This window comes from Bufo gargarizans, chromosome 9 (assembly GCF_014858855.1).
Source record: "Bufo gargarizans isolate SCDJY-AF-19 chromosome 9, ASM1485885v1, whole genome shotgun sequence".
Lineage (NCBI taxonomy): Eukaryota > Metazoa > Chordata > Amphibia > Anura > Bufonidae > Bufo > Bufo gargarizans.
The window spans coordinates 18,048,554-18,074,656 of NC_058088.1; the positions used below are offsets into that span (position 1 = coordinate 18,048,554).

At 46.2% G+C, this 26,103-nt stretch overlaps 1 protein-coding gene across 1 annotated transcript in view; it reads right to left on the reverse strand.

Annotated features, from left to right (window-relative positions):
• LOC122946787 (complement factor B-like) overlaps positions 1–25,247 on the reverse strand; it is a 141,191-nt gene extending 115,944 nt beyond the window's left edge. Inside the window, exons 1-4 of the mRNA XM_044306597.1 lie at positions 25,099–25,247; positions 11,314–11,517; positions 10,074–10,277; positions 8,833–9,036 (exon numbers count right to left, since the gene is read on the reverse strand). Coding sequence (XP_044162532.1) covers positions 8,833–9,036; positions 10,074–10,277; positions 11,314–11,517; positions 25,099–25,153 — 667 coding nt within the window. The 5' untranslated portion in view covers positions 25,154–25,247. The remainder of the gene's footprint in view (positions 1–8,832; positions 9,037–10,073; positions 10,278–11,313; positions 11,518–25,098) is intronic.
• Between the last annotated feature and the right edge of the window lie 856 nt (positions 25,248–26,103).

Sequence of the window (26,103 nt, forward strand, 5' to 3'; positions counted from 1 at the left end):
ATATCCAAAATTGTTAATTCTCGTCGGGTCCGCCGCTCTCTTCAATATCTGGTGCATTGGAGAGGTTACGGTCCCGAGGAAAAGAATGTGGGTTCCTGCGTCTGAGGTAAACGCAGACAGGTTAGTTCGGGTTTTTCATGCCTCTCATCCTGAGAGACCTGGTCCTGAGTGTCCGGAGGCCCCTCGTAGAGAGGGGGGTACTGTCACGAGGGTATCGAGAACCACGCCTGACTCCGTTATACCCGGGGTCAGGAAGTCGCAGCGGTTGGCTGCACGCTCTATTTAAGATAGGGCTGTTTTCCTTATGGTAGCTTTCTGGGTTTGCTTTGCAAACCCTTTTGGCTCACTCAGGGATCCGTAGCTCCTTCTCCTCAGCTGTTCCTTGTCCAGCACTCCCAAACCTCCTTATATTCCCCTCTCACACTTCTCTGGTTGCCAGAGATAGAGCTTCCTGCCTGGACATCTAGCCTGACCCACTGGAGCTGTGTTGCTGCGTTCTCTGACTGTTGATTCAGAACGCTACCCTCCGGATCCCTGTTGGACCTTTGTGGACTGCTGTGGTCGTCCACCTGGGTGTTTGTGTTTGTCTGTATTTGTCTGTCCTCTCCCTGGTGTTTCCCTCTTAGTGCAGTGGTGCGGACTAGCGATCCCACCGGCCCGTTCACTATCTAGGGCTCATTTCAGGGAAAGCCAGGGTTTAGGCACGTGATCGCCGCACGGGTGAGGAACCCGTCTAGGGACGTCAGGGCAGTCAGGTGCCAGCCGCAAGGTGAGTTAGGGGTCACCACCTTTCCCTCTCCCTTGGGCAGGGCTTTCCCTGTTTTCCTCCCTGTGCGTGACACCGGTCACTACAGCCAGGTGCCCAGGGGCGGCCTTACAACGGCCGGTGCCCAGGCCCCTGGGTCATTTTCATACCAATTCACTCCCCCTCCTCCGCGTCTGCCCGCCCATGGTCTCTTCTCTATCTTTCATCCTACTGTCCGTAATCCCGCGCATGCGCCGATGATCGCGATATCGGCGCGTGCGCATTGAATGACCACAGTCTGGCCGGGGCATCACAGTTTACTGTGCGCATGCGCCGGCACCGGCCTAACTTACGTTCTTGCCGTGATCACAGCATCACGGCAAGAACGTAAATTAGGCCCAGGCCGGCGCATGCGCACAGTAAACTGTGATGCCCCGGCCAGACTGTGGTCATTCAATGCGCACGCGCCGATATCGCGGTCATCGGCGCATGCGCGGGATTACGGACAGTAGGAGGAAAGATAGAGAAGAGACCATGGGCGGGCAGACGCGGCGGATGGGCGGGCAGACGCGGAGGAGGGGGAGTGAATTGGTATGAAAATGACCCAGGGGCCTGGGCACCGGCTGTTGTAAGGCCGCCTCTGGGCACCTTCACAGCCTCATTTGCATACGGAATAAAAGTGTTTTTTGGACGAATGATGCTAGCAGGGAACTAACTAAGTGTGTAAATAGGTTAATAGGGTCAATCGGCGTGAAAGACTCCCTTTAAATACATTGTAAAAAACCGCCAAAGACAAAGGGGGCAGGAAAGGGGCGGGTCAATGGGTAGTGCTAGGAAAGCTCTCAAAGCTTGGCAAATGGAAAGAGTAAAATGTTTAAATACCTGGATAATTTATTTAAATCGGTTTTCTTAGGATCTATGGTCAAAAGATCGACCCTCACAAGCACAGTGCGGCCGCATCAGGAGACAGCTGGTCACATGAACTATCGGCCGGTCACATGATCCGGCAGCCGGTGTTCTGCCAAATCTCTATAGCTTGCCGAAAGTCTATAGCGGAAGTGACGTGGTGCGCTGCGCAAGCGCACAAGCGTACTTCAGCGAAGCATTCCTGCAGCCTCCACTGCAGTAGTTCGCACACCGCGCGTGCGCAGACTTAAGGGTATAGATTTCTTAAAGTGACAGTCATCTCCATTAAAATACAGCTACATTAATCTACATTAATTTGTACCCTCGCGGGCTCGCTTCGCTCGCCACGCATCGGGCTCGGCCTCGCTGCGCTCGGCATTTAGTAAAACTAACTCTATGCCGCCATTGATAGTAAAGAAGGAAATGGATGGTAAAGAAAGAGATGGATAGTCTCTTTCTTTACCATCCATTTCCTTCTTTACTATCAATGGCGGCATAGAGCTAGTTTTACTAAATGCCGAGCGCAGCGAGGCCGAGCCCGATGCGTGGCGAGCGAAGCGAGCCCGCGAGGGTACAAATTAATGTAGATTAATGTAGCTGTATTTTACTGGAGGTGACTGTCACTTTAAGACAATGATGCTGATGATTTGTGGAAGTGCGCTTGTGCGCTTGCGCAGCGCACCACTGTCACTTCCGCTATAGACTTTCGGCAGAACACCGGCAGCTGCACACATCACTCCCCGTCTCCTGGCAACCAGAAGCTAATGCCACGTCAGAGAAGGGGAGTGTGAGGCTGGCTGGGAGGAGGGAGGTTTGTCTTCCTATCATGCTGATAGAGCAGTTTACAAGGAGCTCAGGGTGCATTTCAGTGATTGTAATGATGTTGTTGAATGAAATACAATCGGTAGAAACTAGTGCTAGTATTTAACTATTTCAGGGAATACAATAATCCCTGACATAATGAAAGATATTTTGGGTACCAGTACCAGTACTGGTGAATAGCACTAGTATTTGACTACTTCAGGGAATACAGCAATCCCTGATCTAATGAGAAATATTCTGGGTACAATAAGTTAGATGTAATACATAAATGCAGAAATTAATACTGATATATATACAGTAATGCTTATATATAGTGAAAGGTATTGTGGCTACAAATAAATTGGATGTAATATATTGTAGCAATAAAACGTTGGGTAAAATATATATATAATATGGTACACTAAAAATGAAATAAATACCAATAAGAGACTCTAAAAGGATGTAATGGGAATGTTTAAAAAATATACATGTGGAATATGGGGAAAAACGCGGCTAAGACGTCACTAATGTATAGTAGTCCACTTGGTACCGGGTGGATGTAAAATATGTGTGAAATACAGTCATGTGAAAAAATTAGGACACCCTTTGAAAGCATGTGGTTTTTTGTAACATTTTTAATAAAAGGTTATTTCATCTCCGTTTCAACAATACAGAGAGATTAAAGTAATCCAACTAAACAAAGAAAACTGAAGAAAAGTCTTTTCAAGATCTTCTGTAAATGTCATTCTACAAAAATGCCTATTCTAACTGAGGAAAAAGATAGGACACCCTCACATGTATTCCCTCTTAAATTGGCTCAGATCTCACACAGGTATATCACACCAGGTGCACATAATTAGTAGATCGTTACTCTGCATGTTGAATGAGGCTTGCCCTATTTAAACCTCAGACATTTAGTTTGGTGTGCTCCTGACTGTTGAAGTGAGAGTGAGCACCATGGTGAGAGCAAAAGAGCTGTCAGAGGACTTCAGAAAAAAGATTGTAGCAGCCTATGAGTCTGGGAAGGGATTTAAAAAGATCTCAAAAGATTTTGAAATCAGCCATTCCACTGTCCGGAAGATAGTCTACAAGTGGAGGGCTTTCAAAACAACTGCCAACATGCCCAGGACTGGTCGCCCCAGCAAGTTCACCCCAAGAGCAGACCGCAAGATGCTAAAAGAGGTCTCCAAAAACCCTAAAGTGTCATCTCGAGAACTACAGCAGGCTCTGGCTACTGTTGATGTAGAAGTACATGCCTCTACAATCAGAAAGAGACTGTACAAGTTTAACTTGCATGGGAGGTGTGCAAGGAGGAAACCTTTGCTTTCCAAGAGAAACATCGAGGCCAGACTGACATTTGCCAGAGATAAAGTTGACAAAGACCAGGACTTCTGGAATAATGTTCTTTGGACAGATGAGTCCAAAATTGAATTATTTGGACACAACAGCAGAGGACATGTTTGGCGTAAACCAAACACAGCATTCCAAGAAAAGAACCTCATACCAACTGTGAAGCATGGAGGTGGAAGTGTCATGGTTTGGGGCTGCTTTGCTGCAGCAGGACCTGGTCAGCTCACCATCATAGAATCCACGATGAATTCTACTGTGTATCAGAAGGTGCTTGAAGAACATGTGAGACCATCAGTTAGAAAATTAAAGCTGAAGCGGAACTGGACCATGCAACATGACAATGACCCAAAACATACTAGTAAATCAACCAAAGATTGGCTGAAAAAGAAGAAATGGAGAGTCCTGGAATGGCCAAGTCAAAGTCCAGATTTGAATCCCATTGAGATGCTGTGGGGTGACTTGAAAAGGGCTGTACGTGCAAGAAACCCCTCAAACATCTCACAGCTGAAAAAGTTCTGCATTGAGGAGTGGGGTAAAATTTCCTCAGACCGATGTCGAAGACTGGTAGATGGCTACAAGAACCGTCTCACTGCAGTTATTTCAGCCAAAGGAGGTAACACTCGCTATTAGGGGCAAGGGTGTCCTATCTTTTTCCTCAGTTAGAATAGGCATTTTTGTAGAATGACATTTACAGAAGATCTTGAAAAGACTTTTCTTCAGTTTTCTTTGTTTAGTCGGATTACTTTAATCTCTCTGTATTGTTGAAACGGAGATGAAATAACCTTTTATTAAAAATGTTACAAAAAACCACATGCTTTCAAAGGGTGTCCTAATTTTTTCACATGACTGTAGCTGAACTGGAAAATCAATAGATCCTTGTGTGAGTATCTTGGGGCGGGCAAGTTGGAAAGAAGGTATATGGAATGTCATATGTACTGAATGGGGATATTATAAAAGGAGGGAATGGGGGCATACAGGAAGGGAGGGACTAATTATTGGGGCAGGGTTATTCATAAATTAATTTCAAAGGCTTCGTTTAGGCCATATGGATTAAGGCAATTCAATTTGTATATCCAGAACATCTCGCGTTTCCTCAGAGTCTGGATAACGTTATATCCGTTTGATCGGACTTGTTCAATCGGAGTAACCGTAAACCCGAAAAAGGAGCCTTGGTGGCGGATAGTGGCATGTCTAGAGACGCTGTGTTGGAGGAACTTCTTCTTAACATTGGATCTATGCTTGTTGAGCCGATTGCGCAAGGTTTGTATAGTGCGCCCTACATAGCGGAGGTTACATGGGCATGTGATAAGATAAATGATGTTCGATGATCCGCAGTCCAAATCATCCTTAATTACAAAAGATTCGTCATTCCAGCCCAAAAAAGATGTAGTGATGTTTAGGGATCTGCAGCATAAGCATCTCGGTTGATTACACCTATAGCTCCCCGGTGTCCTGGAGCTGACTGGTCTGACTACTTGATCCCGTCTACTTTTCAGTTTACTTGGCGCTAACATATTTTTCAGTGATCTTGCTCTTCTAAAAATTAGAAAAGGTTGTTTGGTTACCGTATTTTTCGCCGTATAAGACGCACCGGCGTATAAGACGCACCTAGGTTTTTGGGGAGGAAAATAAGAAAAAAAATATTTTTAACCAAAAGGTGTGCTGTGGGTTTGGAACTAGGTGGTCTGTGGATGGCACTATTACTGGGGATCTGTGGATGACGGACACTGTTATGGGGGGATCTGTGGATGACGGACACTGTTATGGGGGCAACTGTGGATGACGGACACTGTTATGGGGGCAACTGTGGATGACGGACACTGTTATGGGGGAACTGTGGATGACAGACACTGTTATGGGGGGATCTGTGGCTGGCACTGTTACAGGGGGGGCGATCTGTGGATGGCACTGTTATACATGTGTCATTCACAGACCCTCCCAGCCCATAACTGTGCCATCCACAGATCCCCCGCCGCTCCAGTATACTAATATAATATGTCTGATTTAATTAATGGTTATTAAATATGCATCTTTATTCCTAATAGTACCTTAAATCCTAAGCGCTTCAGTACAATGCCGGCAGGCCGGGCAGCCGGCGCGGCGCGTCACTCACTGACGTCACTTGCCTGCGCCGCCTGCTTCATTCATAAAGTAGGCGGCGCAGGCACGTGACATCAGGGAGTTACGCTGCCGCCCGCCCGGCCTGCATTGTACGGATGCGCTTAGGATTTAAGGTACTATTAGGCATAAAGCGGCATATTTAATAACCATTAATTGAATATGACATATTTTATTAGTACACCGGAGCGGCGGGGTGGGCCTTTAGTACAGTGACTGCACCGCCCCGCCGCTATTGCTGGCCCCAGCTCCTCCTCCCAGTCCCTCCCATAGTCCCCGCTCGCTTTACATCGCTGCCAGCGATGTAAAACTGACTGCATTCGCCGCATAAGACGCAGGGGCATTTTCCCCCCATTTTGGGGGAAGAAAAAGTGCGTCTTATACGGCGAAAAATACGGTAATTCTATATTCAGAAAGGGGTCCTTTTTCAGAATATACCAGTGTCTGGACAGGACTCTCCGGATATCCACATGGTTACTGTTATAGGTAGTTAGGAAATTAGTGTTACTGCGTTTCGTGTCGTTTTGTTTCTTGGTTCCTACCAGACATTCTGATTGTGTGAATGATTTCGCTTTATTGAAGGCTGCATCTATAATGTCTGTTGGGTAGCCCTTTTTTAGGAACCTAGATCGAATTACCCTGCTTTGTGTGATGAAGTCATCATCTCTAGAGCAGCTGCGTCTAATTCGATTGAATTGGCTAAACGGGATGTTTTTCTTCCATTTTTTAAAATGTTCGCTTGAATATTCCAGGTAACTGTTGCAGTCAACTTTTTTGAAAAATGTTCGTGTGTTGACTGTTCCATTGTTTGCTCTTAGGTGTAGGTCGAGATATTCTGCTGTAGACTTATCGCTTGTGCTTGAAAAAGTTAGGCCCCAGTTGGTGGAATTAAGGTGTTCAATAAAACTGTTTATAAACAGAAAACGCGAGATGTTCTGGATATACAAATTGAATTGCCTTAATCCATATGGCCTAAACGAAGCCTTTGAAATTAATTTATGAATAACCCTCCTCCTTTAACCCTGCCCCAATAATTAGTCCCTCCCTTCCTGTATGCCCCCATTCCCTCTTTATATAATATCCCCATTCAGTACATATGACATTCCATATACCTTCTTTCCAACTTGCCCGCCCCAAGATACTCACACAAGGATCTATTGATTTTCCAGTTCAGCTATTTCACACAAATTTTACATCCACCCGGTACTAAGTGGACTACTATACATTAGCGACGTCTTAGCCGCGTTTTTCCCCATATTCCACATGTATATTTTTTTAAACATTCCCATTACATCCTTTAAGAGTCTCTTATTGGTATTTATTTCATTTTTAGTGTAACACATTATATATATTTTACCCACGTTTTATTGCTACAATATATTACATCCAATTTATTTGTAGCCACAATACCTTTCACTATATATAAGCATTACTGTATATATATCAGTATTATTTTCTGCATTTATGTATTACATCTAACTTATTGTACCCAGAATATTTCTCATTAGATCAGGGATTGCTGTATTCCCTGAAGTAGTCAAATACTAGTGCTATTCACCAGTACTGGTACTGGTACCCAAAATATCTTTCATTATGTCAGGGATTATTGTATTCCCTGAAATAGTTAAATACTAGCACTAGTTTCTACTGATTGTATTTCATTCAACAACATCATTACAATCACTGAAATGCACCCTGAGCTCCTTGTAAACTGCTCTATCAGCATGATAGGAAGACAAACCTCCCTCCTCCCAGCCAGCCTCACACTCCCCTTCTCTGACGTGGCATTAGCTTCTGGTTGCCAGGAGACGGGCCGGATCATGTGACCGGCCGATAGTTCATGTGACCAGCTGTCTCCTGATGCGGCCGCACTGTGCTTGCTACATTTAGCTGAAGGAGGTCACATGTTGCAAAATAGGTCATGTGATCAGATCACATGACTCTCCTAGGTCCTGCGCCCACACAGACTAGTACCCTAATTAATAAATCATGAACTAGAGATCGCACCATTTGTGAGGGTCGATCTTTTGACCATAGATCCTAAGAAAACCGATTTAAATAAATTATCCAGGTGTTTAAACATTTTACTCTTTCCATTTGCCAAGCTTTGAGAGCTTTCATGGCACTGCCCATTGACCCGCCCCTTTCCCGCCCCTTTCCCGCCCCCTTTGTCTTTGGCGGTTTTTTACAATGTATTTAAATGTATGTAATTTGCTTTTATGTATGCAAGTCATTTGTACCTGAAGAAGGGGTATATCCCCGAAACGCGTTGTACCTCTTGCTTAATAAAAAAGAACCCTCATTCTATTCCAACCACTGGGTGGTTCTTGCGCCGTGGGATATTCATTTTCTCTAATAAACAAAGTATAGGCAGATATGACACGTTTCGGCTAAACAACCAAAGGCTGTTTAGCCGAAACGCGTCACATCTGCCTGTATTTTAATCAAGTGATGATTTATTAGAGTCGAAAAAGTGATCGCTGATTACACTTCTACTTATCGCTAAAAATTAGGGACAGTCCCTGCAAATTCGGGACTGTTGACAACTATGGGATGCCAAACTGGTTGCCTCAACCTCATATGAAGGGATGGAATCGGGGGTAAATGTAACAGTAATGGGCCCCAAAGACAACCTTATATGAAGCCTCTGGGAGGCCAAAACCCAACACTGCAAGTGTCACCTACGTTATAGTGTTTAATACCAGAAGTATAACTTGAAGCTCCTAGGCCCAAATGTAAAGTCTCTACATCCCACCTACCAGGTGCCATTTATGATGCTGGTGTCACCTTATGTGGCAAAGGAGCCTTTAGGCCCTCACAGGCACCAAGGCCCAGGTGCTACTGCTACCTCTGCACCCCCTATAGCTATGCCCCTGATAATGGCGTCAGTCAGCAGATACATGGTCACTTACGTCTACACTGGGACTTCTCTTTCGCATTCGACCATTGACCATTGAAGAGACACTCTCGTGAGGGAAACGGGTGCGGGTACTGTCCTTCAGGGCAGGTGTACACCACCTTACTGCCAACATTAGCACCATCGGTCAGATTATATTCACCGCCAGCAATGGCTATTTTACTAAGATCACACTGATTGGTGGGGGCGGCGATGGACACTAAAAACAAAGAGACATGGCGATGATGAAGAACGCACATTCCAAGAGCAGAAAAAGAAATCAGTTCATATGGACAGAGATTTGTAGAATTGTGCCCATTTTTGCTAACACATCTCAACCCTAAATTACACTCTGTATTATAATCCAGAGCTGCATTTACAGTTCTGCACTCTTCACAGCGGAAATCGCCCAGAAGTATTTAAACATTTTACTCTTTCCATTTGCCAAGCTTTGAGAGCTTTCCTAGCACTGCCCATTGACCCGCCCCTTCCCCGCCCCTTTCCTGCCCCCTTTGTCTTTGGCGTTTTTTTACAATGTATTTAAATGTATGTAATTTGCTTTTATGTATGCAAGTCATTTGTACCTGAAGAAGGGGTATATCCCCGAAACGCGTTGTACCTCTTGCTTAATAAAAAAGAACCCTCATTCTATTCCAACCACTGGGTGGTTCTTGCGCCGTGGGATATTCATTTTCTCTAATAAACAAAGTATAGGCAGATCTGACACGTTTCGGCTAAACAACCAAAGGCTGTTTAGCCGAAACGCGTCACATCTGCCTGTATTTTAATCAAGTGATGATTTATTAGAGTCGAAAAAGTGATCGCTGATTACACTTCTACTTATCGCTAAAAATTAGGGACAGTCCCTGCAAATTCGGGACTGTTGACAACTATGGGATGCCATACTGGTTGCCTCAACCTCATATGAAGGGATGGAATCGGGGGTAAATGTAACAGTAATGGGCCCCAAAGACAACCTTATATGAAGCCTCTGGGAGGCCAAAACCCAACACTGCAAGTGTCACCTACGTTATAGTGTTTAATACCAGAAGTATAACTTGAAGCTCCTAGGCCCAAATGTAAAGTCTCTACATCCCACCTACCAGGTGCCATTTATGATGCTGGTGTCACCTTATGTGGCAAAGGAGCCTTTAGGCCCTCACAGGCACCAAGGCCCAGGTGCTACTGCCTACCTCTGCACCCCCTATAGCTATGCCCCTGATAATGGCGTCAGTCAGCAGATACATGGTCACTTACGTCTACACTGGGACTTCTCTTTCGCATTCGACCATTGACCATTGAAGAGACACTCTCGTGAGGGAAACGGGTGCGGGTACTGTCCTTCAGGGCAGGTGTACACCACCTTACTGCCAACATTAGCACCATCGGTCAGATTATATTCACCGCCAGCAATGGCTATTTTACTAAGATCACACTGATTGGTGGGGGCGGCGATGGACACTAAAAACAAAGAGACATGGCGATGATGAAGAACGCACATTCCAAGAGCAGAAAAAGAAATCAGTTCATATGGACAGAGATTTGTAGAATTGTGCCCATTTTTGCTAACACATCTCAACCCTAAATTACACCCTGTATTATAATCCAGAGCTGCATTTACAGTTCTGCACTCTTCACAGCGGAAATCGCCCAGAAGTATTTAAACATTTTACTCTTTCCATTTGCCAAGCTTTGAGAGCTTTCCTAGCACTGCCCATTGACCCGCCCCTTCCCCGCCCCTTTCCTGCCCCCTTTGTCTTTGGCGTTTTTTTACAATGTATTTAAATGTATGTAATTTGCTTTTATGTATGCAAGTCATTTGTACCTGAAGAAGGGGTATATCCCCGAAACGCGTTGTACCTCTTGCTTAATAAAAAAGAACCCTCATTCTATTCCAACCACTGGGTGGTTCTTGCGCCGTGGGATATTCATTTTCTCTAATAAACAAAGTATAGGCAGATCTGACACGTTTCGGCTAAACAACCAAAGGCTGTTTAGCCGAAACGCGTCACATCTGCCTGTATTTTAATCAAGTGATGATTTATTAGAGTCGAAAAAGTGATCGCTGATTACACTTCTACTTATCGCTAAAAATTAGGGACAGTCCCTGCAAATTCGGGACTGTTGACAACTATGGGATGCCATACTGGTTGCCTCAACCTCATATGAAGGGATGGAATCGGGGGTAAATGTAACAGTAATGGGCCCCAAAGACAACCTTATATGAAGCCTCTGGGAGGCCAAAACCCAACACTGCAAGTGTCACCTACGTTATAGTGTTTAATACCAGAAGTATAACTTGAAGCTCCTAGGCCTAAATGTAAAGTCTCTACATCCCACCTACCAGGTGTCATTTATGATGCTGGTGTCACCTTATGTGGCAAAGGAGCCTTCAGGCCCTCACAGGCACCAAGGCCCAGGTGCTACTCCTACCTCTGCACCCCCTATAGCTATGCCCCTGATAATGGCGTCAGTCAGCAGATACATGGTCACTTACGTCTACACTGGGACTTCTCTTTCGCATTCGACCATTGACCATTGAAGAGACACTCTCGTGAGGGAAACGGGTGCGGGTACTGTCCTTCAGGGCAGGTGTACACCACCTTACTGCCAATATTAGCACCATCGGTCAGATTATATTCACCGCCAGCAATGGCTATTTTACTAAGATCACACTGATTGGTGGGGGCGGCGATGGACACTAAAAACAAAGAGACATGGCGGTGATGAAGAACGCACATTCCAAGAGCAGAAAAAGAAATCAGTTCATATGGACAGAGATTTATAGAATTGTGCCCATTTTTGCTAACACATCTCAACCCTAAATTACACTCTGTATTATAATCCAGAGCTGCATTTACAGTTCTGCACTCTTCACAGCGGAAATCGCCCAGAAGTCCTTGTCGGTTGTTTCTTTAGAGCAGGCCAGAAGTAAATTAACTGCATCACCAGGTCACCTAGGGTGTTAAGGCGGCGTCTGACAACAAACCTGTCGACGGTTTCCTTTATCCGCCAGCAGAATTGTGAATGCAGCTCTGGAGACGAGTAATGCAATGTATATACAAAGTTATTTCATTTTTATATAGATTTTAAAGTGCTCTCCAGCTAGTAGCTCACACATTCCATTTAGCTCTCCTGTTGTTGGGAGCATCTGCATTTTACATAAGAAAATGGATGGCGTATGACTGTGTATACATCCTGATACCCGGTATTGCGGGTGGTTTGGGTTAGTGCAGTGGTTAGTGGAGGTGGAGTAGGACAGGAAAATGTCGCTATAATTTATTGCTATTTAATCTAAATGATTCCAAAATTCCTTCTTCGGGTCAGAGCTCGGTGTGGTGACGCATGGCTCCAAATCCCAGGTTCCCGTTTACATAGCGATAAATGGTGGTCACATGGTAAAATACTCTGGTGCAGAGCTCCCTGTATAGGATGTATACAGCGCCCCCTGAACTAAATAAATCCATATGCATGCAGAATTTGAAGAATTTTAATCCAAGCAAATAGAAACTGAGCTGCAGTACCCGGCATGGCCACTAGATGATGGATGGAGCCTTGTGCTTCTGGCTCAATCCACTGGGATGGGACCCCGCTGTCTGACATTGATAACCTATTGGGAGGATAGGTCTTCACTATCTAAAAGGTGGAAAACCCCTTGGTTTCTCATGCACAGCTCAAATATTAGTTCCCTACGATGCTCACACAAGACAGCCATTCAGTGCCTAAAAAATACCACCATGTAATGCTTAAATAATAATGCTATATAGTAGCAAAATAATGTCCACCTAAAGTTATTTCCCACACTATACTGCCACTCATTTTCCAAATAGAAATAATTCTATATCATGCCTATGTAATACTGCCAAATAGTTCCCACATAATACTGCCATATAGAATGTGCATAAACCTTTCATATATATTCTATACAATACTGCCACTCACTGCTCATCTAAAAATGTCTCAATTTTTTTTAAAATAATACCATCATGTAATTTCTAAATACTGCATAAGGCCTCATGCACACGACCGTTGTGTGCATCCGTGGCCGTTGTGCCGTTTTCCTAAGGTAAGTATGATGCTTCTACTCCGCTGCCACCAATGATCGGGGGGGGGGGAGAGGGGAGGCCGCACACTGCCACCAATGTATTAAAACAATAGAGGGAGGAGGGGGGGGGGGGCGGGGGGGCGCACACTGCCACCAATGTATTAAAACAATAGAGGGAGGAAGGGGCGGGGGGGCGCACACTGCCACCACTGTTAATGCAATAGAGGAAGGGGGGGCGCACACTGTGCTACTAATGCTATTATTACAATAGAGGGAGGGAGGGGGGGCGGGGCCGCACTGGCCACCAATGATATTCAAACTGTGGAGGGGGGTCTGCCCCCTGCTGCCTGGCAGCCCCGGATCTCTTACAGGGGGCTATGATACGCACAATTAACCCCTTCAGGTGCAGCGCCTGAGGGGTTAATTGTACGGATCACGGCCCCCTGTAAGAGATCAGGTGCTGCCAGGCAGCAGGGGGCAGTCATGTACACATTTTGTAGTATATTCTAACTAGAAGCGTCCCCATCACCATGGGAACGCCTCTGTGTTAGAATATACTGTCGGATATGAGTTTTCACGATGTAACTCATATCCGACAGTATATTCTAACATAGAGGCTGTAACGGACCGTTTCAGCAGACAAGGGGTTAAAATCCGTTTAGGCGATATGCCCCTTTCCTGAGAGACAGGCACAGCTACTGCAGAACACCAACCTCCCGAACTGGATACAAAATAGCACTCCAAACTGGAACCTCGCAAATAGCTGCTAGCAGACGAACAGGAAAAGCATACAATCGGCTTACACTCCTGGCAATCAGTCTCTAACAGCATACAGGGAATCCCCCCAATAACGAGACAAGGCTCTGTGTTGAGGGTCAGCAGTGGTCTGACTGTACTTCAGATACAGCCTCTTTTATTCATAAAAAACAATCATAGTACTGCCCACAGGGTTTTGAAATCCAACCAATCAATACCTTACAACACACACAATGCAAGTACAGCAACCAATCGTTCCCGCCCCCTAGAGGACCAGAAGGGAGACTGCAACACAGAACAGATACAACACATCCCCACAATGCATCATGGTTTCCTCCTCTCTGTCCCAGAGACAACCGAGGGCAATCCAATTATCTCTCAGGACAAAGGGGAGATCGCCAATACACATGTGGAGACAACAGGACAGACATCACCATTTAAACACACAATGGGACAATGGGACCACACCCAGCATATTCCTCCCAAGCTGACAAGTTACACTTATTATAAATGGTTCCAATATTGTGAGGTTACATTGTCCATACATATAACTTACATCAATTTAAACAGTATAACTTGGGGGACAAACCTATCCAAAATTCACTTGAATAGGTTCAGGGGTTCAAAAGTTAGCATGGGCCATAATCCTGAGGCAAGAGGCCTTCAAACAGCCCCCTCCAAAACACAGTGGCGAGGTTGGTTTCGCCACACAGAGGCGTTCCCATGGTGATGGGGACGCTTCAAGTTAAAATATACCATTGGATTGGAGAAAACTCCGATCAGATGGTATAAAGGGACTCCAGACTTTACATTGAAAGTCAATGGGGACGGATTCGTTTGCAATTGCACCATATTGTGTCAACGTCAAACGGATCTGTCCCCATTGACTTGCATTGTAATTCAGGACGGATCCGTTTGGCTCCGCACGGCCAGGCGGACACCAAAACGACTTTTTTTTCATGTCCGTGGATCCTCCAAAAATCAAGGAAGACCCACGGACGAAAAAACGGTCACGGATCACGGACCAACGGAACCCCGTTTTGCGGACAGTGAAAAAATACTGTCGTGTGCATGAGGCCTAAGTCATATATTTCCCACACAATACTGCCACCCACTAAGTAAGCCAAAAGCATTCAGAGATTACTGCTATATAATGCCTAACGTGGATAGTGTCCACATAACATTGCCATATGTTTCCCACACAACACTGCCAGTCACTGTTCAAATAAAAATGCCCCAAAACAAGTGTTCACATAATACCGCCATACAATGTTTTTACGTGTGAATCCAAAAACTGAAAATAAAATTGAAATATCATTTTTTCCTTTTTATTCTTTTTTTACATTTGTGACAAACACATCTCCTGGCTATATTATTAACACATTATGGTATGGCGGTTATTTCAATGATTTTGCAATATGTGAATACGCTCTTAGGGTGCATTCACACGACCGTAAGTGCATATTGCAGACCGCACATGGACAACGCTACATAGAAAATGCCTATTCTTGTCCGAATAAGAATAGGACATTCTCTATATTGTTTGCGGGACCGCGGAACGTAACAAAGGATGTGGACAGCACACGGTGTTCTGTCCACATCTTTTGCGGCCCCTATGTAATGAATGGGTCCGCACCCGTTGCGCAGAACGGATGCGAACGCTGAATTACGGTCGTGTGATTACACCCTTAGGCCTCGTGTGCCGCCTGTTCCGACCATTGGGGACCACAATTTGCCATCCCAATGCATGGGCACCATCCGTGCAGTTACCGCAGACAGATCCAGACCCATTAAACTTGAAGAGGTTCGTGATCCGTCCGCACCACGGAAAAAAAATAGAACAATAGAATGGGTCCACATCCGTGATATGGTGTTCACACCGCCAGTGCCCGTATATTGCGGACCCTCTGTGTGTGCGGCCGGGCAACGGCCTTAGTATATTCAGGACATTTCAAATGGATAAAATACAACAGGCAAACGACAAAGCCTCACATTCCTAATGTCCAGGTCTATTTCCTATCATGTACTGTAAAGGCCTTTTCATTTTTGTCACTTTTCTTACCTCTAGACCAGAGGTAGGCAACCTACGGCACTCCAGGTGTTGTGTAACTACAACTCCCAGCATGCATACTTACTCTGTTCTTCTCCGAACCCCCATAGAAATGAATGGAGCATGCTGGGAATTGTAGTTTCACAGCAGCTGGAGTGCCGAAGGTTGCTGACCGCTGGTCTAGACCAGTGGTCGGCAAAGTGCGGCTCGCGAGCCACATGCGGCTCTTTAGATCCTTCAATGCGGCTCTTTGGTGCGGGCTGGTGGGTGGGCGGCCGCGCAGCCATATCGCGCCGCTCAAACTGCTTGCAAAATGTCTGTCATGCGCCTCCTGCCCCGTCTGTCTGCTCCTTCCACTTTATGAATGAAACAGGCAGGAGGCGCATGACGGAGGGAGAGATGTCACGCTACGCACAGCAGCAGAAGGGCGGGCAGCGGCGCTCTAGTTCAGCTGCCCACTGCCGGCCATGTGACGAGTGGTGGAGTGGTGAAGAGGCCGCCGCTCAGGAGACTTGGAGCGAAATGTCCTGCAGCAGAAAGGTAGGAGCTGCCCCCGGTGTGTGCACAGCGCCGGGCACTGCACCGGCCCCACCGCAAGTGTCCCTGCCTCCTCCCTTCCCCCCACTAATACATTACTTTACTTACTAGAAGGCATTTATGGGGGATATCTGTGGAGGGCACTTATGGGGGATATCTGTGGATGATGCACTTATGGGGGATATCTGTGGATGACGCACTTATGGGGGATATCTGTGGATGACGCTCTTATGGGGGATATCTGTGGATGACGCACTTATGGGGGATATCTGTGGATGACGCACTTATGGGGGATATCTGTGGATGACGCTCTTATGGGGGATATCTGTGGATGACGCACTTATGGGGGATATCTGTGGATGACGCATTTATGGGGGATATCTGTGGATGACGCACTTATGGGGGAAATCTGTGGATGACGCACTTATGGAGGATATCTGTGGAGGGCACTTATGGGGGATATCTGTGGAGGGCACTTATGGAGAATCTTATGCTATATATGTGTCATCCACAGATATCCCCCATAAGTGTGTCATCCACAGATATCCCCCATAAGTGCGTCATCCACAGATATCCCCCATAAGTGCGTCATCCACAGATATCCCCCATAAGAGCGTCATCCACAGATATCCCCCATAAGTGCGTCATCCACAGATATCCCCCATAAGTGCATCATCCACAGATATCCCCCATAAATGCGTCATCCACAGATATCCCCCATAAGTGCGTTATCCACAGATATCCCCCATAAGTGCGTCATCCACAGATATCCCCCATAAGAGCGTCATCCACAGATATCCCCCATAAGTGCGTCATCCACAGATATCCCCCATAAGTGCGTCATCCACAGATATCCCCCATAAGAGCGGATAAGTTTGTTCAGGAGCAGCAACACAGACGGCTTGTGAAGAGCAGCAAAATGGTGAACACGCAACAGCTGGGCAGGGGATCGCAGATCCAAAGCGGTCCAATGGCATGTAGAAAAAAATGGAGGGCCACAGCAGCGTCTCGCCAATAATCTTCTTTATTCAGGATCACACCTCACAACAAGGCATACAAAATATTTTGCGGCAACGTTTCGGCTAGAGATAGCCTTTGTCAAGCATGTTAGCAATTAAAATCACAGCCTATAAAAAGCACATGATAAACCCACCCACACCGCTAAGCAACCAATGGAGTTTCAGTATATGTGTAACACACCTGTATGAAGAATCAATGAGCACTGACATGATGAGACAAATGGGCCAGCTGCAATAAATCGCAATCCTACCTGTGTGGGGTCATCATGCACAGACCTCCTCCGTCCATCCAGCGTCCCATAGTCGGCAATGCGCATGTCCGCATACGTCATCGCATACGTCACCACACGGCGACATGCGTATGACGTGCCCAACTGGATCCCGATGCATAGTCTGCGCCGGACTACTTGCGTCATCAGGCGGCGGCCGGCGGACGTCACAAGGCCACTCCCACCTGGCGCTCCAGGCTGACGTATGCATGAGGATTCAATGGGACTGTCAATAGAGGGCGATCGCACCACCGTCAAACTTGAACAGTGTGCAGAGCGCTCACTAATGAAATCATAATTAGACATTAGAGGTGCATTGCACAGACTATTAGCGCAAGGAAAGGCCAAGGGAACATAAAAGAATATGGACACCACACAGGCACAGCAGGCATGATAAAAAAAATCAAAAATCACTATGTGTTAACAACAGATAACACTCTCATTAGGCACAAATTCTCATTGATAAATCATATACCATATCAAGGTGTTTGTGGAAAAAACCACATATTCATCGTGGTGCTATAAAGCGGTGTGATTGAGGCAAATAATTAAAAAACATAGCAAAATTACTGTAACAGAAGAGAAATATATGAAAACAGCCCAGTGTCTCTTCACCACCCCACACCAACAGCCATGTTAAAAATTTGATCAAATCCAGAATTAGCTGATACCAGCCACATTAAACTCTAGATTTAAACCAAATGGCTGTAAAGATGCCTGCTGTGCCTGTGTGGTGTCCATATTCTTTTATGTTCCCTTGGCCTTTCCTTGCGCTAATAGTCTGTGCAATGCACCTCTAATGTCTAATTATGATTTCATTAGTGAGCGCTCTGCACACTGTTCAAGTTTGACGGTGGTGCGATCGCCCTCTATTGACAGTCCCATTGAATCCTCATGCATACGTCAGCCTGGAGCGCCAGGTGGGAGTGGCCTTGTGACGTCCGCCGGCCGCCGCCTGATGACGCAAGTAGTCCGGCGCAGACTATGCATCGGGATCCAGTTGGGCACGTCATACGCATGTCGCCGTGTGGTGACGTATGCGATGACGTATGCGGACATGCGCATTGCCGACTATGGGACGCTGGATGGACGGAGGAGGTCTGTGCATGATGACCCCACACAGGTAGGATTGCGATTTATTGCAGCTGGCCCATTTGTCTCATCATGTCAGTGCTCATTGATTCTTCATACAGGTGTGTTACACATATACTGAAACTCCATTGGTTGCTTAGCGGTGTGGGTGGGTTTATCATGTGCTTTTTATAGGCTGTGATTTTAATTGCTAACATGCTTGACAAAGGCTATCTCTAGCCGAAACGTTGCCGCAAAATATTTTGTATGCCTTGTTGTGAGGTGTGATCCTGAATAAAGAAGATTATTGGCGAGACGCTGCTGTGGCCCTCCATTTTTTTCTACATGCCATTGGACCGCTTTGGATCTGCGATCCCCTGCCCAGCTGTTGCGTGTTCACCATTTTGCTGCTCTTCACAAGCCGTCTGTGTTGCTGCTCCTGAACAAACTTATCCTCTCTATAACTTGATCCGGGGAGCGTGCACCGGGGGAGTATTCCTGCTGTCTACACTTCTATGTGAATATGGATGTACCCCCAGGCCCGGGTAAGAGCATGGACACACCAAACACCATGACATATATGTATACAGAAGAAGAAATATTGAAATTAATTGGATCTGAATCCAGTGATGTCTCCTTCTTAAGCACTCCCTCCATTGATCTGCTCAAGCGCAAATGTGAACAGGAGTCAAAAAGACTGACCACGATGGAGTTACACCTGAGCACTCTGAGAGAGTATTATAGGAACCGCCGGATCCCGAGAGGTCTGCGGTCTCACTTACGACCCAACCTCTTTCCTAATGACACAGATTTCTGCATGAAATTCGAGGCGGTGAGTAATAAATACTCCTTTGAATTGATTTTGCTCAATATTGACTTTCTGTGTAAGGAGGTGGAGAAAATTAAGGGTATGATTGTCGAGCTTAATGCGCAAATCCAGGCTTTGATCAGTGTGGATGAATATACGGCACACACTGATAAAATAGCACAGCAAGCCCTACGCCACAGAAGTGAAACCGAACGTGTTAAAAGAGAAAAGTGGCACCGTGATCTGGAAGATTACCAGTCCGGAAAAGTGTACAATTGGCGTAATCAACAGCCACAAGGAAAGCCTAGGAGAAGGCGCAACAAAAGGTTTGACCACAACCATTTTGGTTTCTCCACCGTCTCTGATTCCACGGATGAACCCTCCACGTCAGCCCCTTTTTTAGGTCAACCAGGCGACGGGGATGTCGCCGGGGTGGAAGAAAACACCATCGGTCACGTAAAAGGGAAACCACCTCAGAATCAAGTGATGTCTGCGAGATCAACCAGACGCAATCCGCGGAGATAACACAATTAGTCATAAATATTTCCTCAGTGCCACTCACCCCTATACAGACACGTGTATTGAGTCGTGGACTAAGCTTTTCTCCTACTGTTGATAGAGACTGGTTTTCTCTAGAGTTGGATTTACAACGTTTCTTTAGAAACTTACGTTTAAAGTGTTTTTTTGCATCTAAGAATGTTGATGGCAATAAAATACCTGTGATTGGCAATAATAATACTGCGTTACTCACATGTAAAGAATTACAACTCAGGAAACCCAGTGTCTTTTCACCACCTCATACCAACCATGTGGTTGAATCATATATTCACATAGTGCATAAGCAGATCGAATCTTTAAGTCCCACTAGTGGTGGTAGGAATAACCTCTCGATGCCGGAACGACAGGCTATCATGGCATTGGAACGAGACACCCGCATTACCATCAAGCCTGCTGATAAGGGTGGGGCGGTGGTCGTCATGGACACTGCGATGTACGTTGGAGAGATAGACAGACAGTTGAGTGATCTTGAGGTATATAAACAACTACCCGGGGACCCCAAATGGGATATCATGCGTGACATCGGGGTGATATTGGAGGAGGCACTACAGAGTTCAATTATAGATGATGGTTTGTACCAATACCTCATGGTGCCCCACCCTATCACCCCGATGTTATACATACTCCCCAAGATTCACAAGAGATTGATTGATCCACCGGGTCGACCGATTGTTTCTGGTAGGGGCTCGGTCTTCAATCCATTGTCTGTCTTTCTGGACAAGTTATTGCAGGTCCGGGCGACCTCCGCCCCATCCTATATCAAGGATACTGGGCACTTTCTTTCCAAATTACAGGATTTACAACTGCCCGCCCAATTTCTGTTAGTTAGTTTCGATGTAGTATCTTTGTACACATCGATTGACCATACATATGGGCTGGGTGTCGTCGATGTGGCCCTGGCCGACATGGGGCTCTCCCCGGGGGTGTGCCGATTTGTCCTCCGCCTCTTGGAGGTGGTCCTGAAGAGGAGTTACTTCCTCTTCGGGGACACCTTCTATCAGCAGCAGCGGGGTGTGGCCATGGGGTCTAACGTGGCCCCCACCTACGCTAACATCTTTATGGCTGAGGTGGAGGACAAACTCGTGTATCACTCCCCTTTTTCTGGGAGAGTCCTATGTTGGTGGCGCTACATCGACGACATCTTTATGATCTGGACAGGCACTATGGATGAACTTGAAACATTTCATCTACATTTGAATGCGGGGGTCCCGGGTCTGCAATTCACTGTAACTGTTTCTTCCAGTGAGTTGCAGTTCCTTGATGTGCGTGTCTACGTGATGGAGGGTCTTTTGGCTACGGACCTCTATCGGAAGCCTACTGACCGCAATACTTTACTCATGCATGATAGCTATCACCCATATAGAATGCTTGACTCCCTCCCATGGAGTCAGCTCTTAAGGGTAAAGAGAATAGTCTCCAATGAAGAAATATGTGCACAGAGGATTGACACTATGTGCACGCGTTTCTTGGAACGAGGTTACCCGAAACCCCTACTTGTTCGAACCAAACAGAGGGTGAGGCTGGTTGACAGGTGTACTGCACTACGGAAATCAACAAAAGCAAGCTCTGAGGCTAGGGTTCCGTTTGTGTCCATCTTCGGCCGGGACAGTGGCGACATTGCCCATATCCTTAGAAAGGAATGGCATATACTCCAAAGGGGTTTGCCAGATATAGAAGAATTCAAGTCCCCACCGATGATGGCGTACAGGCGGAACCCTAGCCTCCGTGATAGACTGGTTAAATCCGACATAGGCGGCCAGTCATCCACACAAAAACTCCTTGCACCGCGCAAAAACGGGACTTATCCATGTTTATCTTGTTGTAATTGTGGTAACGTTCTCAAAGGTGAATATTTCTCCCACCCTTATAGTGGGAAAAAATATAAAATCAAGGGCTATTACACCTGCATGTCACGGGATGTGATTTATGCCATCCAGTGCCCTTGCAGCCTTATTTATGTGGGAGAGACCACCATGGAAGTTAGAGAACGTATTAACAAACATAAGAGTACCATACGCAAGATGAACATGGATAAGCCCGTTGCGAAACATTTCGTGGAGGCGGGGCATTCTGTTAACCAACTTCGCTTTAGAGTTATTGACAGTGTGGGCCCGTTACGGAGAGGGGGTGACAAGGACGCAATATTAAGGAAGAAGGAGCTCAAATGGATCTACACATTGAAATCTTTACAGCCATTTGGTTTAAATCTAGAGTTTAATGTGGCTGGTATCAGCTAATTCTGGATTTGATCAAATTTTTAACATGGCTGTTGGTGTGGGGTGGTGAAGAGACACTGGGCTGTTTTCATATATTTCTCTTCTGTTACAGTAATTTTGCTATGTTTTTTAATTATTTGCCTCAATCACACCGCTTTATAGCACCATGATGAATATGTGGTTTTTTCCACAAACACCTTGATATGGTATATGATTTATCAATGAGAATTTGTGCCTAATGAGAGTGTTATCTGTTGTTAACACATAGTGATTTTTGATTTTTTTTATCATGCCTGCTGTGCCTGTGTGGTGTCCATATTCTTTTATGTTCCCTTGGCCTTTCCTTGCGCTAATAGTCTGTGCAATGCACCTCTAATGTCTAATTATGATTTCATTAGTGAGCGCTCTGCACACTGTTCAAGTTTGACGGTGGTGCGATCGCCCTCTATTGACAGTCCCATTGAATCCTCATGCATACGTCAGCCTGGAGCGCCAGGTGGGAGTGGCCTTGTGACGTCCGCCGGCCGCCGCCTGATGACGCAAGTAGTCCGGCGCAGACTATGCATCGGGATCCAGTTGGGCACGTCATACGCATGTCGCCGTGTGGTGACGTATGCGATGACGTATGCGGACATGCGCATTGCCGACTATGGGACGCTGGATGGACGGAGGAGGTCTGTGCATGATGACCCCACACAGGTAGGATTGCGATTTATTGCAGCTGGCCCATTTGTCTCATCATGTCAGTGCTCATTGATTCTTCATACAGGTGTGTTACACATATACTGAAACTCCATTGGTTGCTTAGCGGTGTGGGTGGGTTTATCATGTGCTTTTTATAGGCTGTGATTTTAATTGCTAACATGCTTGACAAAGGCTATCTCTAGCCGAAACGTTGCCGCAAAATATTTTGTATGCCTTGTTGTGAGGTGTGATCCTGAATAAAGAAGATTATTGGCGAGACGCTGCTGTGGCCCTCCATTTTTTTCTATCCCCCATAAGAGCGTCATCCACAGATATCCCCCATAAGTGCGTCATCCACAGATATCCCCCATAAGTGCATCATCCACAGATATCCCCCATAAATGCGTCATCCACAGATATCCCCCATAAGTGCGTCATCCACAGATATCCCCCATAAGTGCGTCATCCACAGATATCCCCCATAAGAGCGTCATCCACAGATATCCCCCATAAGTGCGTCATCCACAGATATCCCCCATAAGTGCGTCATCCACAGATATCCCCCATAAGAGCGTCATCCACAGATATCCCCCATAAGTGCGTCATCCACAGATATCCCCCATAAGTGCGTCATCCACAGATATCCCCCATAAATGCGTTATCCACAGATATCCCCCATAAGTGCGTCATCCACAGATATCCCCCATAAGTGCGTCATCCACAGATATCCCCCATAAGAGCGTCATCCACAGATATCCCCCATAAGTGCGTCATCCACAGATATCCCCCATCAGTGCGTCATCCACAGATATCCCCCATAAGTGCGTCATCCACAGATATCCCCCATAAGAGCGTCATCCACAGATATCCCCCATAAGTGCGTCATCCACAGATATCCCCCATAAGTGCGTCATCCACAGATATCCCCCATAAGAGCGTCATCCACAGATATCCCCCATAAGTGCGTCATCCACAGATATCCCCCATAAGTGCATCATCCACAGATATCCCCCATAAATGCGTTATCCACAGATATCCCCCATAAGTGCGTCATCCACAGATATCCCCCATAAGTGCGTCATCCACAGATATCTCCCATAAGTGCGTCATCCACAGATATCCCCCATAAGTGCGTCATCCACAGATATCCCCCATAAGTGCGTCATCCACAGATATCCCCCATAAGTGCGTCATCCACATTACATCCACATCTGCAGACAAGTTTAATAAAAGTAAAAAATGATAAAGATAAAATAAAATAATAATCAAGATCCAAATAAAAGAAAGTACATATAAAAGTATTCAAAAACACACTCTGGGCTCATGCCCACGAATGTAAGGGCGCCGTGCCTGTGCTGCGGACCGCAAATAGTAGCGGTCCGCAATGCACGGACACAGACCATGGGGCAGCTGCATGAGGATCGTGGACCCATTCACTTGAATGGGGTTCGCGATCCGCATCCGACTGCCCGCACCGCAAAAAAGTTGCACAGGCTGAAGTGAATGGGTCCATGATGCATCATGGACCCATTCACTTCAATGGGTCCAGGATCCGGGATATGAGTGCTACAGTGTGCTTCCGTGGTGCTTCTGGCTGTGCCTCCGCACCGCTAAAAAGTAGTGCAAGCGCTACTTTTTTGCGGTGCGGAGGCACAGCCCGAAGCACCACGGAAGCACTCTGTAGCACTCATATCCCGGATCCTGGACCCATTGAAGTGAATGGGTCCTTAAAGCGGACTGCACACAGCCAGTGCCCGTGTATTGCGGACCCGCCGTATGCGGCCTTCAATATGGCAACGGCGGGCACACGGTCGTGTGCATGAGCCCTAATAGTCCTCACTGGTACTGTTGACGCAATATTTTAGGTTTTAAAAATGTGGCTCTCGAAAGAAATTTCAATCGTGGTTTTGGCGATATTTGGCTCAGTTGACAAAAAAGTTTGCCCACCACTGGTCTAGACTATCAAATATTCTGAATTACCGGATGGTTACTGATGGTTACTGAAAACAATATCTTGCAGGGGTAGATAATCATTAAGAAAGAAAGCTGAATATATTTCCAATTATATATATATTTTTTAATTCTGTGCTGGGTTATCAAATGCCAGATTAAAGAAAACTCACTATAGGTTTAATGGAGATCTGCAGATGGAGCGTTCCCTTTTGTCAGATAAAACTCTGCCCTTGCTATAAGGCATTTCTTGCTGCCATAAAGCCTGCTCCATCTGTAAACCCCCATCCTTCTCCTGCTGGGATCTCCTGGTACTTACGTGCCATTTGGCTGAGGAGAATCAGAGGTAACATCTTGTAGCGGTTGTCTCCCATACACGTCCTTCTGCTTCCCTCTCCTCCTGTGATCTGAGCCTCGCTGAGGGATCGTTGCTGTGTATATAGCTGGGGCTGAGGACAAGTGAATTCCTGTAAATGAGAGAATAAACATTTGGGCTTCACAATAGGTATTTGCAGAGAGGAGGAGGCGGCCATGTTACCCAATTCCACAGAAAATGGGGAAGTTCCTCCTAATTTACTTTGAAATTCTCAGAGATTTGCAGGCGAGGGGTTATCAAAACAGTATAATGAATATATATTCTTTTCATATAAATTTATTTATTTTTATATCATTAAAACTACCTGCCTAAAATTGAGTACTGTAGGTCCCCCTCGCTCCATTGAAACAGCTCTGACTAGTGATTAGTCGATCGCTTCGTTCTGAACCGACGAGCGCCTTTCCCCGCCGGTGAAGACGCTACTCTTGCCGCTTGACACAACATTTTAGCTGCGACAATCTCATGCCTGCGCCTGGGTAGCAGCGCAAGCACAGAGGCTCTGCTTCTGCTTTCAGAGCAGCGACCCAAAAGTATAGCGGCACATGCACAGTCACTGCTCCAGTAGCGTAAGCAGAGCCCCTAGTGTTCTACAGTTAGGTAACAGTGCTCAGAAGAGGGGAATACTATTGAAGGGGCCAGACTATTGAGTGACCAGAAGAAGACACTGAGACAGGGATACTCTGCCACAGACCCTGGATCACCAGCCTTTGACTAGGATACTGGCCTTCCGAAGACAGAAAGGTACAGCTAGATCCGGCCTTTGCTCAGCATCAAACCCTTCTTCTGCCGGTAGGAGACAGGAGAATCCAGCCCAATGCCTCGCCTGTATTGTTTGGCACCTAAATACCTCTAGTAAAGAGGCATTCTGGTCAACTTCAGGCCCTGACCCATTGGGGTGTACCTCGCCTTACCATCCCTTCCAGAGAGCAGCAACACGTGGTGACACCT